This window comes from Mus musculus, chromosome 13, assembly GCF_000001635.26.
Source record: "Mus musculus strain C57BL/6J chromosome 13, GRCm38.p6 C57BL/6J".
In the NCBI taxonomy this organism is placed as follows: domain Eukaryota; kingdom Metazoa; phylum Chordata; class Mammalia; order Rodentia; family Muridae; genus Mus; species Mus musculus.
Window position 1 is genome coordinate 112,369,248 of NC_000079.6, and position 16,638 is coordinate 112,385,885.

General features: G+C 45.6%; 1 protein-coding gene across 7 annotated transcripts in view; it reads left to right on the forward strand.

Annotated features, from left to right (window-relative positions):
• Ankrd55 (ankyrin repeat domain 55) overlaps positions 1–14,758 on the forward strand; it is a 95,555-nt gene extending 80,797 nt beyond the window's left edge. For 5 of the 7 annotated variants that reach the window (XM_017315638.2, XM_006517789.3, XM_017315639.2 and 2 more), the window contains 2 exons: positions 11,882–11,974; positions 14,172–14,758. In XM_017315638.2, the coding sequence (XP_017171127.1) occupies positions 11,882–11,974; positions 14,172–14,332 (254 nt within the window). In that variant the 3' untranslated portion in view covers positions 14,333–14,758. The remainder of the gene's footprint in view (positions 1–11,881; positions 11,975–14,171) is intronic. The other 2 variants (NM_001168403.1, NM_029898.3) reach the window with 1 other exon arrangement.
• Positions 14,759–16,638: the final 1,880 nt, after the last annotated feature.

A 16,638-nucleotide genomic window follows, 5' to 3' on the forward strand; every position in this document is an offset into this window, starting at 1 on the left:
AAAAAATTAATTTAAAAAAACCTACATTTTATATGCACATAAATATTATTCATATACATTAGTATTCCCCTCACTATACATCACTATACATAATACATACAGTATGTAATTTATTTTGTCACTTACTTTTTGAGAGGGTTAGTAGCATAGAACTTACTATGTAGCTGAGGATAACCGTGTCTCCTCTCCAGCCTTCACCCTTCGAGTGTTGGATTATGAGCTTATGCCATCTTGCCCAGCTCTTATTTTTACTTTAAAACATATTGATTTATAAAGGATTCTGAGGCTGTAGAACAACTTCCAAATTCTGCTCACTCACACAGTGCCTTTTGGTGTTTGTTTAGACGAATCAATTACCAATATTTAAAACTTAACATTTTACATTAAACAGATCTAAAGATTCTAGTTTCTCTTGAGAAATTGAAGCCAGCATTCTCACATGACAGTAACTGATTAGCCCTGAGTGACCAGTGCACCCTTGGCTGCCACTGTGCCCAGTATTATGCACAATTGTTTACACCACTTGCTCTTTCTCAATATACTTCAGGTATTTTTCATAGTAGGGTTATAGGGAGAAAATTATATATTGATTTAACCCATATTTCTGTCTTAAGTTTGAAAAAGGAAAAACTGAGTTCTTTTTTAAGTATGGAGGGTCATGTTTCTGTTTGGTTGTAGAACTTATTAATTACTTTTTAACTCGTGTATGCATATGTAATGCAGATGCCTTGTAGGTCAAGGGACAGTTTTGAATGCCCTCCTCAGGAATGCCATCCAACTGTTTGAGACAGAGTTGGGGTTAACTAATTAAGTTAGACGAGCTGGTGCGAACACTAGGGATTCTCCTGACTCTACCTCTCTAGTGCTGGGGTCACAGGATGACAACAGTACAGCCAGTACTTTCGCATGGGTTTAGGGAAACACAGATCCTAGCATTTGAAAGGCTTTACCAGGTGAGCCGCTCCTTGTGGTGGTTTGAGTAGGAATGACGCCCACAGGCTCATGTGTTTGAATGCTTGGTCACCAGGGAGGAACACTATTAGGAGATGCGAATTATTGGAGGAAGGTGTGTCACTGGAGTTGGGCTTTGAGGTTTCAGATGCTCAAGCCAGGCCCAGTGTTTCTCTCTCTCTCTCTCTCTCTCTCTCTCTCTCTCTCTCTCTCTCTCTCTCTCTCTCTCTCTCTCTCCCTGCTGCCTCGTCTGCCTGCACGCCGTCACGCTTCCCTGTCATGACAAGAATGGACTAAACCCCTGAAACTGTAAGCCAGGCCCAAGTAAATGTTTTCCTTTATAAGAGTTGCGATGGCCCTGGCAATTAAACCCTAAGACATCCCTCTACCCCCTACCATCCTGTTTTATATACAGCATGTTGGGTACTCCTTTGTCATTGACACACTTGATGCATGAAGCTTTTAAAGAGGAGTGTGACTCCTTCTCATGTACATAAATATGCACGTTATACCTCTCATCACAGGATAATTATGGATGTGCACATGAAGGCTATTGGTTAATATCTGAGATAAACCTCTCAAGATTTTTCTTACCCCATAGAGCACTGAAATCTTTGGCCTGGATGATGTTTTTATACTGTTCCTGCCAGAGTAGAGAGGGAGCCCACAGTTCTACCACCTTTGACAGTCTGGTGGCTGCTGAGGCTTCAATGGAGCCTTCCTTTTGGACTTAGTTATGACCTGGCCAAGCTTATAATGCTTCCATTAGAGAACCCTTTGAAAACTTGGAAGTCTTGTTCTTTTCTCATTTATTTAACATAAGTGAGGTTTGGGTTCAGCTACCTAGAACAGAAAGCCAAAACAGTTGCATCCTGACTCAAAATGGCTACCTTAAATGTTGTCAAAGTGACACTTTTACTTTTACCAATTTGCTGGAATCAGTGTTTACAAAAAAAAAAAAAAAAAAAAAAAAAAGGGCTGGTTGGCAACAGGACCAAGGAAGGAGGCAGGAACCCAAATCTCAGACCACCATCCCCTGGCCAGAGTTTGAGAGAGGTATGGGGTATAAATGCTGGAGCCAGAGGAAAGGTGACTGAAGGCCAGGTGACTAGTGCATGCGTCATGCAACCTCACAGTTCTTCAAAGATGTGTCCAGAATGGCGTCGTGAGCATGATCTGTGGGTCGGTCAGATGTTGCCCTCTTCCCTCACAGGGTCCCTCACCAGACATTTGCACCAGCCCAAGTAAATAGTTGGTCAACTCATTAAAATCCCCTCAAGCCTGTGAAAGTGCTCTAAGCAAATGTTAGTCGTCATAACCGACTAACATAAGCCATACCAATTGGAGAGTTAACAACATACCACTCAGCTGTGTAACCACCAAAATGGTGATTTTTGTTTTCATTTGGTTTTGAGACAGAGTCTTTTTCTGTATCCCTGCGATTTCCTATGTAGACCGGGTATTCCTTGAACTCATGACAATCCTCCTGCCTCAGCCTCTCAAGTCCTGGGATTTTATGCATGAGCTGCCATACCCCAACACAAAACTGATGCTTTTTAAGGTTGATTAGAAGCAAATAAATAGTTGGGTGTCACCACACATGTTCTTACCACTGGAGGGGGCAGGGTCAAAGCAGGAGAATCAGGAGTTTAGTGCCAGCCTTCTCTACATAGTGAATTTAAGGCCAGCTTCAGCCAGACTCTAAACAGATCGAAAAAGGATGGGAGGGTGGGGAGGACTAGAATCATGGAGGCTTAATAAGAAACAAAATTCAAGAGAGCTGGCTAGTGTAACTAGGCCAAGGCCAGCTGCATTCATCGGTGGTGATCAAGGGCGGGAGCTGTTCTCTCACAGAGCATTTGAGACTTCCGTCTTGTTATTTTGAGTGACTCTTGAGTCCTTAAAAGATGAGATTTGGGCTTCAGTAGATACACTTAGAATTCTAAGGCCTCCTTTCACGAACTCCCATCGACCGAGCTCTCAGCCTTACTCTCACGTGGAGTAAGTCTGAAGTAGGCATTTCCCAGTGAATGTGAGATCACCAGAGACACAGGTTCCTTCCATATGCATGCCCCTCATCCTGGTCTCTAGCTTCCTCTCTCTCCAGGTCACTTCACAGTCTAAGCCAATGGAACAAGAGGAGGGAAGGGCGTGGGAGGATGTCTCCCATCTCAGTCTCCTCCCTCTTAGACGTTCTCTGCCCCAAGACCCACACTTCTGCTTGCATCTCACTGGCCAGACCTTGGATCACATGCTCATACTACCTAGCTACAAAGAGGATTGAGAACTGTCGTACTCAAAGCTGGGTACCACATTCTGGCCTCTAGCTAGACTTCTGCTTCTAAGGGAGAAGAAAGGGGGTAGACATTGGGTAGGAAATTAGTCGACTCCGCCTGGCATACCAACCAAAGATGTCTATAACATTTGAATAACAGGACATTTAATGCAATTGATTTGGGATTCGCTTAGTCCCCAGAGAAGTCATGAGTGAGATCTTTGGGCTGCCAGAACGGTGAAAAGGAGACATGAAAGTCACCAAGGGATTTGGAAGAAATGAACAGGATCTATAGCAAAGAATTCGTTTTGTTTTGTTTTGACCAATGCTTCATAGTGCTAGTGAAAGCGAGGAGCCATTCGAGAAAACTGAGGAATGAAATCACAGATCTAAAAAAAAAAAAAAAAAAGAAATCACAGATCTCCTAAATCTCCTCAGGCCCAAAATGAGCTTTGAGGGACACAGATGACGCAGCGAGATGACCAAGCAACTGAATTAGGGGCCTCCAGAATGTAAGCAAGCACTCTGCCCCCTTGAGTCCCATCTCACCTCCTAAGTTTCTATCACATCTTGACAGCATGTCGGATTAGGAATCTCCCATGGACTAGACACTCCCCAAAAGCCCCATCACTGCACATCGCTTCACGGAGAGCCAAGTCTTCAGCACATGAGATGACCTTTGAAGGTCATTTCAATCCCCAGACCATAGCAGTTCTCCTCTGAACTGTTGTGGGTAGCTGTTAGGATTAAATGAGCTGAAGGCTGGGGAGATGGATCAGTGCCTGACAGGAGAGTGTGAGAGCTTGTGTTTGGATCCTTAAAAGCCATGAAAATACTAGGTAGTGTGGCATCCCTGGGAGACAGAAACAGGAAACCCCAAGAGCAAGCTGTCTAGGCAAACTAGCCGAATCAGCTAGCTCTGGGCTTGACTGCAGACCCTGCCTCAAAGAATAAGGTAAAAGAAAGATCAAGTATGATTAGTGACACCAACTTTGGATTATCACATGCACATGCATACAAATGCCCACATACATACAAAATATGCATAACTAACAGCACACACAAACACATTCACACTACACACTTACACTCATACACACTCACACTACGGACTCACACATACTATACACATATTCTCACACACTACACACACACACAAACACACTCTCACACAAACTTACACTATACCACACATACACATGCACACAACACCACACACACTCATACAATACCACATACACATACACACACTATACAAACTTCCACATTGTATATACATACACTCACTTGAACTACACATAAAACTCACACAACAACACACACACACACATATATACACAAGGGAACAGACTGAGTTGTTATAGACAAAGTAAACCAGTGACAAGCAGATGCTACTAGACATATGTTTTGCTGTTGCTGTTGTTTTGTTTGGGTCTGGTTGGTTGGGTTCTGGTTTTGGTTTTGGGGGTTATTCATTTGCTTCTTGTTTTCTGAGACAAAGCCTCACTCAGCAGCTCAGGCCTTAAACTCACAGCTATCCCCCTGCCTTAGCCTACCAAGTGTTGGGAATATAGGAGTAAGACATCATACCGACCCTTCATTAGTCCCTGTGCTTAGCCCTACAACTTAAAGACAAGTGGCTGCTAATAGCCTTTATTTTAAAAATAATGAGGTTTAAGCCAGGTGTGGTGGCATGCCTGGAGTCTAGTCACTGCTACTCAGAAAGTAAGACTTCATAATATAGCATAGGTCACATGGTGAGACCTAGGAAGGGAGGAAGGAAGGAAAGAAATAAGGGAGGGAGGAGGGAGGGAGAAAGGGAAGGAGGGAGGAAGAGAGGAAGAGAGGGAAGGAAGGAGGGAGGAAGGAAGAAGGGAGAGAGGGAAGAAGGAAGGAGGGAAGAAGGGAGGGAGAAAGAAGACAGAGAGGGAAGAAGGAAGGAGGGAGGGAGGAAAGAAGGAAGGAAGGAAGGAAGGAAGGAAGGAAGGAAGGAAGAAAGAAAGAAAGGAAGAAAGGAAGGAAGGAAACAGAGTCTGATAGCTCATGCCTATAATCCCACCCCTTGGGGGGAGACATGAGGATTGGGAGTTCAAGATCACCGTTGGCTACATAGCATGTCAGAGGTTGGCCTGGGCTGAGGAGAGAGGACCTGTCTCACTATCCCCCTAACCCTCCTCAAGAAAGAGAAGAAAGGAAAGGGACGAAGCAGTGTGTCTGGTGCAAGTCTTCCTCTTGCTCCCCTCTGTTGCCCAGGGCTGTGTTTTCAGGCACCTTGCCTGAGGACTTCAAGGTAGTCTCACCCAGGCAGCACTGAGAGAAGATGAGGTTGGGAGGAGTAGGAACGTAGTGTGTCTCCACGGCAACTCTCCCTTCTTCAACTCCCTCCATAGACATGGCCCATGCTAGGGCTCTCACTCCATTTCTGGGCTATGGTATCACCATCTCCTCCCGTTACCCCTTCAGCATGGCTAGAACAAGATCCCCCAATCTAGGGCTTGTGTCTGGTTTCCCAGCTTTTCTATCATGAGTTTAACAAACATGTATGAAGTGTCCTCTATCTGAAAGACCTAGAGGCCTCTATCAGATAAACTCAGATTGACAAAGTAAGAAATGTGTTTTCTGTATTACAGTGTCAGGAGACCATCAAGAGATGGGGGTTGGGACACGTCTCATAAGGCCCCTTCTGATCATTATTCACGTTGCCTAGAAAAAAGTTAAATTGTTTGCTCAAAGATATTCCAGTCCGTTGGTGATGTATTTAAAACTTGACCCAGCACTCCTACACAGGGATGTGCTCTTAAGTATTGACACTGAATTTATTAGCATGCTTATTAATTCTCCAGGTATTTTCTTTGTTAATTATGTTGTCCCCAAATGAACAGATTTTCCTAACTTCTGAACCTTACTTTTGTGGATTTTTTTAACAGCATTGGATATATTGTTTTTATTTAGAATTACTGAGTCTTTTGCCTTAAACTCAAATGGAATGGGCCAATGAGATGGCTCAAAAGGTACAGGAGCTTGCCCCCAAGCCTGGTGACCTGAGTTCGGTCCCTGGAACTCACAAGACAAAAGGAGAGAACCCACTCTCACAGGCTGTCCCCTGACCTCCACACACACGCTCTGGTCCAAATACACATGCACATATAAATACACACATGCATACATACATACATACATACATACATACATACACCCCCACACACACACAGATACATTTTGCTTAAAAATTGAAAGGATTCATTAAAGTAGCTGAAGTTGTTATTTTAGGCGGGTTGAAATTTCACGAAACTTCCAGGTTTTTATGGCAAACCTGGCGTGGTGAAGCAAGCGACTGTACAAGCTCTGTACTGCTGGCTTTCACTGAATGGCCCCCTTTACCGCTGGGTCACTCTTCTCTCAGGCCTGGGTTCAGCAGCACTGATAGGAGCCAAGGGTGCAGCTGACTGAGGTCCTGGCAGCTGCTGCCGCCCTGTGCTTGCTCAGCAATTCCAGCATTCACCTGCTCAGTGCTTATGAGACAGTCAGTGGGTGGCAGGGCCGGGGAGGAGGAGCACTTAGCCTAATGAGCTGGACTTCGGAGTGCCTCAGCTTGAATCCTTGCCAGCAGTGCGCAGAGAAAAAGGAGCAGAACGGCCTGTGGTGTTTTCTGCTACCCTGGTTATTTACAAGTGGTCACAAGAAAAGTAAAAAGAAAAAAAAAATTTTTTAAGCAGCTCACTTCCTTGTTTCCCTTAAGAGACAACTTTTTTTTTTCCCAGAATTTTCTAGATGATTCCAGCAACAATGCACTCTTAGGGTTAGGTAGGTTAGAACCATTGATGTGGGTTTAAACACGTTAGCAGCTTTTCCAGAACAAAAGCCAAAGCCCTAACCTGGGTAAGCATAGCCCTCGCTCCACGTGGGGCTAGCCTGTGCCTCACAGGAGCAGTGGAGCCCTGTCTCAAATCCCCGCCAGCCATGCCTCCTCTGCAGTTCTTTGACTAGGTCTCAGTTCCTGGAAAACCTGCCACCTTTCCACTGTGTGATGCCTTTGCCTGTGTTATTTTCACTTCTAACTACTACGTGTGCAGATTCAGTGCCACATACCCCAAAGGCTGAGATGGAGACCAGCCTGAGCTACATAGGAGACCCTTTCTCAAAAAGTAAAGGGGGCAGGGGGGGGCAGTCAAAACACATCTTCTATTTGAAGGTCACAGAAACACCTTTAAATAGTGGTTTCTCATTATTGAACACTTCCCATCAGTTACACTGGAAGAGCGTTTTTTTTCTTCCCATTTCCCACTTTATAGATAAACCTCTATAGATTGAGGCTCTGAGAAGTTAGCTCACCTGCCCAAGGTCTTAGAAGTGCACAGAAAGGGGCGAGCACACAGGCAAGGCCTCTAGGACTCAAGAACAGCTCTTCCATAGGGCTTGGGCCTGAAATGTCCTCCAAAACGTTATCAGACACACAAAGGAGATAATTCAAGCCCTCGTCCCACTGAGGTGACCTTCTATAGAATGTCACAGCACTTCCTGAGAGACATCAGGATCCTGTGTAAACTGTTAGGCCCTGTAAGCACAGACTAGGTCTGAAATAGGTGAGTTCCAAACTCAAATAATTGCTGGCTTCATTATTTTATTGTCCCACAAGGGGTGCGTTTCCTGAAGGTGCCTGAATCAATAAGAGCTTTGGGCTCTGCACAGCTCCATTCTGTCCCTCAGAACGGAGCAGAAGGCCAGCACGGGACCTTCCAGATCACTCTCCACTCTCCCATCCAAACAATCTTTCCTCTATGCCTAAGGAGATTGAATGTGAGTTTTAAGGTCAGGTACAGCTAGCCTGAAGCCTAGTTCCTGTCCTTTCCCAGACAGAGACCTTGAACCTGTTTAGAATTCCTCCAAACCATGGGGTCCAGTAGTTATAAAAACGTGAGGAGATCATGCCCACCCCAGTTCACCCAGTAAACAGCATGTATAATTAACACTACCTAGAAATGAATTTGACATAATTCTACATAGGAATGTTTCCTCTCTAAGTAATGGATGCTGGGGCTATTTTACTTTCAAGGTTAAAAGAATGAAATACAACCACAGAAGCAAACCTTCGCTCAGTCATTGTCACAGGGCATTGCTTAGGTGACTGCCATGCACAGTGTTCCTCTGGAGTCACTCATGCCACCTGCCTCCTTATTCTAAGGATTGCTTTGTCCAAATAGAACTCTGAACTTTGCTGTAGATGGGTTCCTTACCAGACCACTTAGCAAATGATAAAATTGTGTGTGTGTGTGTGTGTATGTGTGTGTGTGTGTGTGTGTGTGTGTGTGTGTGTGTGTGTGTGTTCATAGTAGGGGGGTTTTGTTGTTTTCTTTGTGCTAAGGTTGACTGTGTTGCACACTTTATCCTGAAATCTAAACGCTGACCTTATATTCTCCAATTCAGTCTTCAGGACAATTCAAGAAAACAGATATAATAATTTTCACAATTTTACATATGGGAAATTGGGGCTCAGAGTAGTTACGTCACTTTGAGCAAGATCACCCATTTAGCCAGAACATGGTGAAGCAGGAAAAAAAAAAAGCCATTCCTGTCTGATGTCAGAGATGGAATTCTTGTTCACCATTCTATTAATGTTTAAGTAACTTTTTAGTGGACATAGTTTTTACTGTTCATTTTATGTTTTCTGTGTATGGGTGCTTTGCTCTCATGTATGCCTGTGTACCATGTGTGTGCCTGATGTACAAGAAGGCCAGAAGAAAGGGTATTCAAGTCCCTGGAACTACAGTTACAGCCAGTTGGGAACCACACCATATGGGTGCCGGGAATTGAACCTGGGTCCTCTGGAAGAGTAGCCAGTGTTCTTAACTACTGAGCCATCTCTGCAGCGCCTACCTTTTTTCCTGTGTCTGAGTGTTTGTCTGCAAGTATGAGTATCCCATGTGTACAGTGTCCAAAGAGGCTGGACCTAGAGAGATAAACAGCTGAGAGCAGCTATGCAGATACTTGTAATGGCTGAGCCACCTCTCCAGCCTCCCCACCCCTTTAATATCTCCTTCTGCTTTCATAGATCAGGGAAATCCATCTCTCGTGATTAGTGATGTGCTGATTTTTTAACAACTAGCCTTCAGAGATCAGTGACTGTCTATTTCTGTGGTGGAAATAGTGCTAGTCAATGATGACAGACAAAGCACCAGGGTGTCCAGAAAACCTCAATAAAGCCTTGACAGGGTATCCATTCTCTCCGAAGAGTAGGCCCACATGCACACATATTCCCACACACTAAAGCTCACCATTACAGAGGAGCCATTTCTTGGCCAGGTGTGATGGTATTGGCCCTTAATCCTAGCATTTGAGAGGCAGGGGCAGGTGCCCCTCTGGGAGGTCAGCCTGATCTACATATCGAGTTTCAGGACAGCCAGGGCTACAACATCAGACACCCCGTCTCAAAAAAAAAAAAAAAAAAAAAAAAACCGAAACAAAACAAAACAAAAAGCCAGTTCCCGTGTATATCTCTCAGTTCCTTTTCTGATGTTCCACCTGCAAAGATTCTGGTTTAGTCCACTTGGGGTGTGGCCATGACGATGGTCACTTCACTTAAGCTCACCTGGTTGTCGTCTGTGCAACAGGGATTGAGAAACCCTCTCCCAGGAAAAACATAGCCTAGCCATCACTCACACTCAGCAGAAAGGTCCAGATGGGAGGTGACAACCGTAATCCACAGGACTGGAATCTACCAACTTCAAAGTTTTAGAAGTTTAGCCCTCAGACGTGACCAATTGTGCTTGTTTATGACATTTTATTTAAATTAGTTCAACTTAAAAATGACTTCTGGGTATGGCCAGACAGCTCGGTTGAGTAAGGGTGCTGACTGCTCAGCGGGTAAGGGTGCTGTCTGCTCAGTGGGTGAGGGTGCTGACTGCTCAGTGGGTAAGGGTGCTGTCTGCTCAGTGGGTGAGGGTGCTGACTGCTCAGTGGGTAAGGGTGCTATCTGCTCAGTGGGTAAGGGTGTAAGGGTGCTGACTGCTCAGTGGGTAAGAGTGTTGTCTGCTCAGTGGGTGAGGGTGCTGACTGCTCAGTGGGTGAGGGTGCTGACTGCTCAGTAGGTGAGGGTGCTGACTGCTCAGTGGGTAAGGGTGCTGACTGCTCAGTGGGTAAGGGTGCTGTCTGCTCAGTGGGTGAGGGTGCTGACTGCTCAGTGGGTAAGGGTGCTGTCTGCTCAGTGGGTGAGGGTGCTGACTGCTCAGTGGGTAAGGGTGCTGTCTGCTCAGTGGGTAAGGGTGTAAGGGTGCTGACTGCTCAGTGGGTAAGAGTGTTGTCTGCTCAGTGGGTGAGGGTGCTGACTGCTCAGTGGGTGAGGGTGCTGACTGCTCAGTAGGTGAGGGTGCTGATTGCTCAGTGGGTAAGGGTGCTGACTGCTCAGTGGGTGAGGGTGCTAACTGCTCAGTGGGTGAGGGTGCTGACTGCTCAGTGGGTGAGGGTGCTGACTGCTCAGTGGGTAAGGGTGCTGAAAGCTCAGTGGATAAGGGTGCTGACTGCTCAGTGGGTAAGGGTGCTGCTGACTGCTCAGTGGGTGGGGGTGCTGACTGCTCAGTGGGTGAGGGTGCTGACTGCTCAGTGGGTGAGGGTGCTGACTGCTCAGTGGGTGAGGGTGCTGACTGCTCAGTGGGTAAGGGTGCTGAAAGCTCAGTGGATAAGGGTGCTGACTGCTCAGTGGGTAAGGGTGCTGCTGACTGCTCAGTGGGTGGGGGTGCTGACTGCTCAGTGGGTGAGGGTGCTGACTGCTCAGTAGGTGAGGGTGCTGATTGCTCAGTGGGTAAGGGTGCTGATTGCTCAGTGGGTAAGGGTGCTGACTGCTCAGTAGGTGAGGGTGCTGACTGCTCAGTGGGTGAGGGTGCTGACTGCTCAGTGGGTAAGGGTGCTGAAAGCTCAGTGGATAAGGGTGCTGACTGCTCAGTGGGTAAGGGTGCTGCTGACTGCTCAGTGGGTGGGGGTGCTGACTGCTCAGTGGGTAAGGGTGCTGACTGCTCAGTGGGTGAGGGTGCTGGAAGCTCAGTGGGTAAGGGTGCTGACTGCTCAGTGGGTGAGGGTGCTGACTGCTCAGTGGGTGGGGGTGCTGACTGCTCAGTGGGTAAGGGTGCTGACTGCTCAGTGGGTGAGGGTGCTGGAAGCTCAGTGGGTAAGGGTGCTGACTGCTCAGTGGGTGAGGGTGCTGACTGCTCAGTGGGTGGGGGTGCTGACTGCTCAGTGAGTAAGGGTGCTTTGTTATCAAGTCTTCTAACCTGAGTGCTAGCCTCAGGATCTACATGATAAAAAGATCACTTAGGTAGGTGTAACACAGTGGGGGGGGGGGGGCAAAGCCAGAGGCCAAGTAAAGTGAGTAGCCCATGCCTAAGACACTAGTGCTTAAAAGTTCACTGCACACTCACTCATGAGTACATGCAGCACACACACACACACACACACACACACACACACACACACACACACACACCCTAAAATTTAAAAAAGGTAAAACAAAAACCCCACCTTCCCCCTGGAGACATTCCCTGTAGGTGTGCAAATTTAATAAAAAGTGTTTTGTTTGGTTTGTAAGCACCTTCTGGTGTCCATCGGGCTTTATAAATTGCTTTTGGTCAAGTCTTGAGTGATTAACAGGTATGTGTTTGTTCCCAGGACAAGCTCTTCAGCATCTCTCCCCAAACAGACCTAAAATCAGAGATCTCCCCTTCACTCGGAACAGCCTTGCACCTCTGCCAGACCAAAAATGTAAGGACCGGAGGGAGCCCCTCCCCAGCTCTCTCCACAAGTGGTATCCGTCTAGACAAGCTCATTGGTGGTTCAGTTTCTAATTATTTGTCAAAAGGCCATCGGGTGCCAATACTTGTGCACAGAGGAAATCCCCTAATAGGACCTTGAAGTTGGTAATGCCTACTTAATAAATAATGAATAAATAAATAAATAAATAAATAAATAAATAATCTCCCCCACTTCAGGGAATTTTGTTTGAAATACAAACACAATAGCAGGAGCTTATTTGGCCATGTATTATCTAATGTCTTTAAGAATGTACTTTAAGCTGGATGTGTTGGGACATGGCTTTCATTCCAGCACTCAGGAGGACAAGAAGTTCAAGCCCAGTCTTGGATGTCTAATGATGGGATTTGAGAGCTGCCTGTGCTACAGGAAACAAGTCTCAAAAGGGGGTGGGGCAGGGGCAGGGCTCTGAAGGTGACCGATTCCCTTACCGTGTGGGATCCAGCCCAAACACTCCTAAGCTGAAGGGAAGTGTTTGATTGGTTTGGTTTGGGTTTGTTCTATTTTGTTTGAGACATGGTCTCACTGTCTGCCAGTCCAATCTGACCTGAAATTCTCAATTCTCCTGCTTCAGCCTCCCAAATGCAGGACTAGCTGCCTATCCAGCACGCATAGTTCTTCTGCCTTCATTAGTTAGCTTTATTAATTTATGTCACACTGTTTTATGTAAAATATACTCTCTTAGGCCAGAAACCTTCAAACTGAATGAGCCCAAATATCTCCTGCTATGTTTATTTTAGGAGCCCCAAACACCTAGAACTATGAGTTTATATATCCTTACATCCATATTAGGAGGTAGGTTTTACCACTATTCCCATTACACAGGCAGGAAAACTAAGTTCAGAAAGGACTTTTCCAGTATCACTTAGGTAGCAGAGAGAACAACCAGGAGCAAAAGCCAGAGGCTAAGCATGGTGGCTCATGCTTGTAGTCAAAAGGCTGAAGCAAGAAGACAGAGAAAGTGAGGCCAGCCTATGCTACATAGCTAGTTCAAGTCCAGCCTGGGCTATATAGATAACGTCTAACAAAAGAAAATCTCTAATGGATAGAGAATCAGCTGCCTCATGAAACAAGCAGCATTTACTAGATGCCAACTTAGTTTCTTCTTTGTACACAATACTGCCCTGTTTAACACACACACACACACACACACACACACACACAGCCTCTGCATTCGACGGCGAATTAGATCATTTTGGAACTGGCCTAACAATTTCAGACAAGCTCCTAACTCTTTGCCCTGTGTAGCTGCACCAGTAACATCAGCATAATGAGACCGTCAAGGGGTTAAGTGAGACGACATACTTACACACCTAAGACACTTGGCATGTTTATTTACACGGAGTCACTAGGCAAGTTGCCCTTTCTACCCCAGGCTAAACTTTGAATGGGGCCAACCAAGAGTGTGAGAACTCTATACAGCACAACAGTGAGCTATGGGGAAGTGCTGGGTCATTTTTCATGGCAATGAAAACCCAGAGCTGAAGCCAATTGTGCAGAGAAGGAGTTAGAAGTGGGAAGCCAGGATTCCTCCTGGACACACTTGACCCCTTCCCTTACTGCACACAGTGAGGGTTCTGAGCGGTGCCAATGTTTCTCATTGGGGGAAACTCAGGCCAGTACCCTCCTTTAATTGGCCTGGACTTGAAGGTGGCCTGAAGAAGTCAGAGAGGCTTTCACAATTAAATTCCAGGAGACAAGACAAAGATACCTAATCGATTCTGCTGAGTGCAGAAGAAGTAGAGCAAGCCCAGCTCTTTCCCAAAGAAACCTGAGAGCCTTTTGGGGGTTTGCATGAGAGCAAATGTCTCCAGGCTTGTTCAGAGCCATGTGCTAACTTGAGCATTCACAGATGCTCCACCCCAGAGAACTGCTCAGACAGGCACACACAGCTAGAGCCTGTTGGATCAAGGCTGCTGCAATCTTGTATTTGCGCATTCCCCAAATCCCTGATGTTGGTGTGTTGTAAGCTTGATTAGACAAGAGCACATGGCTTTTCTCCTTAGTCTAGTTCCCATCACCACTGGCTTCTTAGAATCCAGTGCTTGACGAAATCACAGGATTCTCCTGAATCATCCCCTGAGAGCCTCTAGCAGAAGCAAATCTCAAAACGTCTCTCACTTTCTCCCTTCCCCCTTCTCCTTTCCAGTTCTATCTGGAGAACCCCTGAGAACAAACCGGGTGCTTCCAGCAATTCCAAGCCAGAGGGGACATGACCCATCACCAGCTGGAGAGAGCCAGAGGGGACATGACCCACCACGAGCTGAAGAGAGCGGGGGTTCCTCCAGTCCCACCCATGATGAAAACTAACTACAGCTCGCTCTCTGTGGAAATGGAGAAGATATATATTTTTCGACTTCCCAAGGGTGAGATTACTCTAGTTTATATGAGCAAAGTCTTAATTTAGTAAGCTGCATTCTACAAGCCATTCATGGTTTTCTAATTCAAGGTTCCTTATTTCAAATAAATACACTCCCTAAATACTCACTTAGAATCTTCAGGCGTGCAAACATCACCAAGTCTATTAGTTTCTGTGACGCCCTACAAACTGTAATTGAGAAACAAAATACACTCCTGGAGGAGGATTTAGGTATGTTTCACTTATGGTTGTGCCATGTTTGCTGTTTGGTCTGGTTCTTTTTTTTTTTTTTTTTTTTTCCCTCTTATTTGGTGATTTTATGTATTTTTTTAAGTGTATGCTTTGCTGAATAAAAAAAAAATAAGAAGAAAAGCAAATCCTAAGACTTATTTTTTTTATTTATTTATTTCCATCCTACCTCGCCCTGACAACGCTGAATTAAAATTGAGTTCTAAACTCCTCTGTCAGTCACAGTGTATGACTTTGAAATGCTCAAGCTTCAGCAAAAATATTTTCTGACGTTGTCAGCTCTTGGCTAAAACCCAAATCACTTGGCAGTGTTTATGTCTCTTACTTGTCATTTAATTCTTTCCACCTTCTGTTGTTTTCAGAAAGTCTGATGGCCCCAGGAGTAAAAAGGGTCATGGGAGCTGGCAGGGTGTACTTCCTGGTCTGATAGAATTTCTTGCTCTTTCCTCAAATATCCTACCTGTTAAGAATTCTCTTCTTTTGTGTTTCAAAATAATGCTTTCTGCCTTCGAGGCCTTCTCAGATTTGAGACTTAGCAAAGTTCTGGAAGATGCCCTCTTTCACTGAGACGATGGCATGCTATTTAGACTGACGTTGGCTGGCAGCCTTGCCTCCAGTCACATTCGGTAACACTCCGAGTTACTACCAGGTCTGCAGGTTTTGGAAATGTGTCGAGTGTGACATTTACTGTTGTATACTAGGGTTATTCTTCAGTTGGAGTAGACATGATACAGAACCTTCTTCTCGCAGCACGTTCCAGGACACAGTGAAGACACTCAAACACTTAACTTGTTTTCCAGAAGGGAGTAGAAGCAGAGAGAGGGAGGGGTCGAGAGCAGCCTCGGTAAGGAGTGGTCAGAAGCCCATCCTGCCTGTGCCAGTTGTACTTGAGGCTGTGAAAGAGAAAACTCAGCCTTCTACACAAGCAGGGCTGAGGACAAGCCGGTCCTACAGGACACAGAGGAACCCTTAAGGCACAGCTTCCAGAGGGTCTTCTTTCTGTGTCGGTTTTGTTTGGGGAAGGTGTTTTTGCGTCAGATTGTTAGATTGTTCAGTGTGTCACCAGGCTACTTTAGAATCTGTTTTCACCCACTAGTAACTGGGTGGTCTAGGCCCTGTACTGCCTAAACCAGCCAGGATAGGCAAGTTTCTGCTCCAGGAGTAAGCATCCCCAAGTCCCTCGGTCAATGTAGCCCTCGGCCACAATACAAGTCCCGCGCCAACTGGCAGAATTAGCTAGTATACAGTATACAGTATATAGTATACAGTTTATATAGTATACAGTATATATAGTATACAGTATATAGTATAGATTCCATCGCAACCTGGTTCCCATGGTGATCGAAGCAGAGGAAATAGTCGTGAGTCATCATTTCCTCTCACGTTTTCTTCACCAAATCAAGTTGTGTGAATGTTATTAATTTTAAGTGGGGGTGAGTACAGAAACTCAAGCTCTTTACATTTTCAGCAAAGAAGGAATTACAATCTTTATAAATGATCATAACAACGACCACACTGACCAAAACAGAGAGGGCCCCTGATTGAGTCAATAGATGAAAACATATTTTTAAACCCAGTGAGCAATGGGTAAAGCCACCATCCCCTAACGCCTGAGTTGACATAGGTGCACATACAAAGACTTTTTCAGTGTTGGGCCTTTTGGGTCAGTTTGGCACAGGGATTTTTGTTAGCCATGGAGATGCGCTGTGTTGCTACTGCCTCTTCCAAAAGAGCAACCATCCTTCTGCCGGGAGGTAAAGTTGCTAATGGCACAAACTGATCATTGGGAACTATTTAACTGACAAAAGCAGATCTTCAGCCGGGTGTGGTGGCGCATGCCTTTAATCCCAGCACTCAGGAGGCAGAGGCAGGCAGATTTCTGAGTTCGAGGCCAGCCTGGTCTACAAAGTGAGTTCCAGGACAGCCAGGGCTATACAGAGAAACCCTGTCTCGAAAAACAAAAACAAAAACAAACAAACAAAAAAGCAGATCTTCAAGCACTATAGTT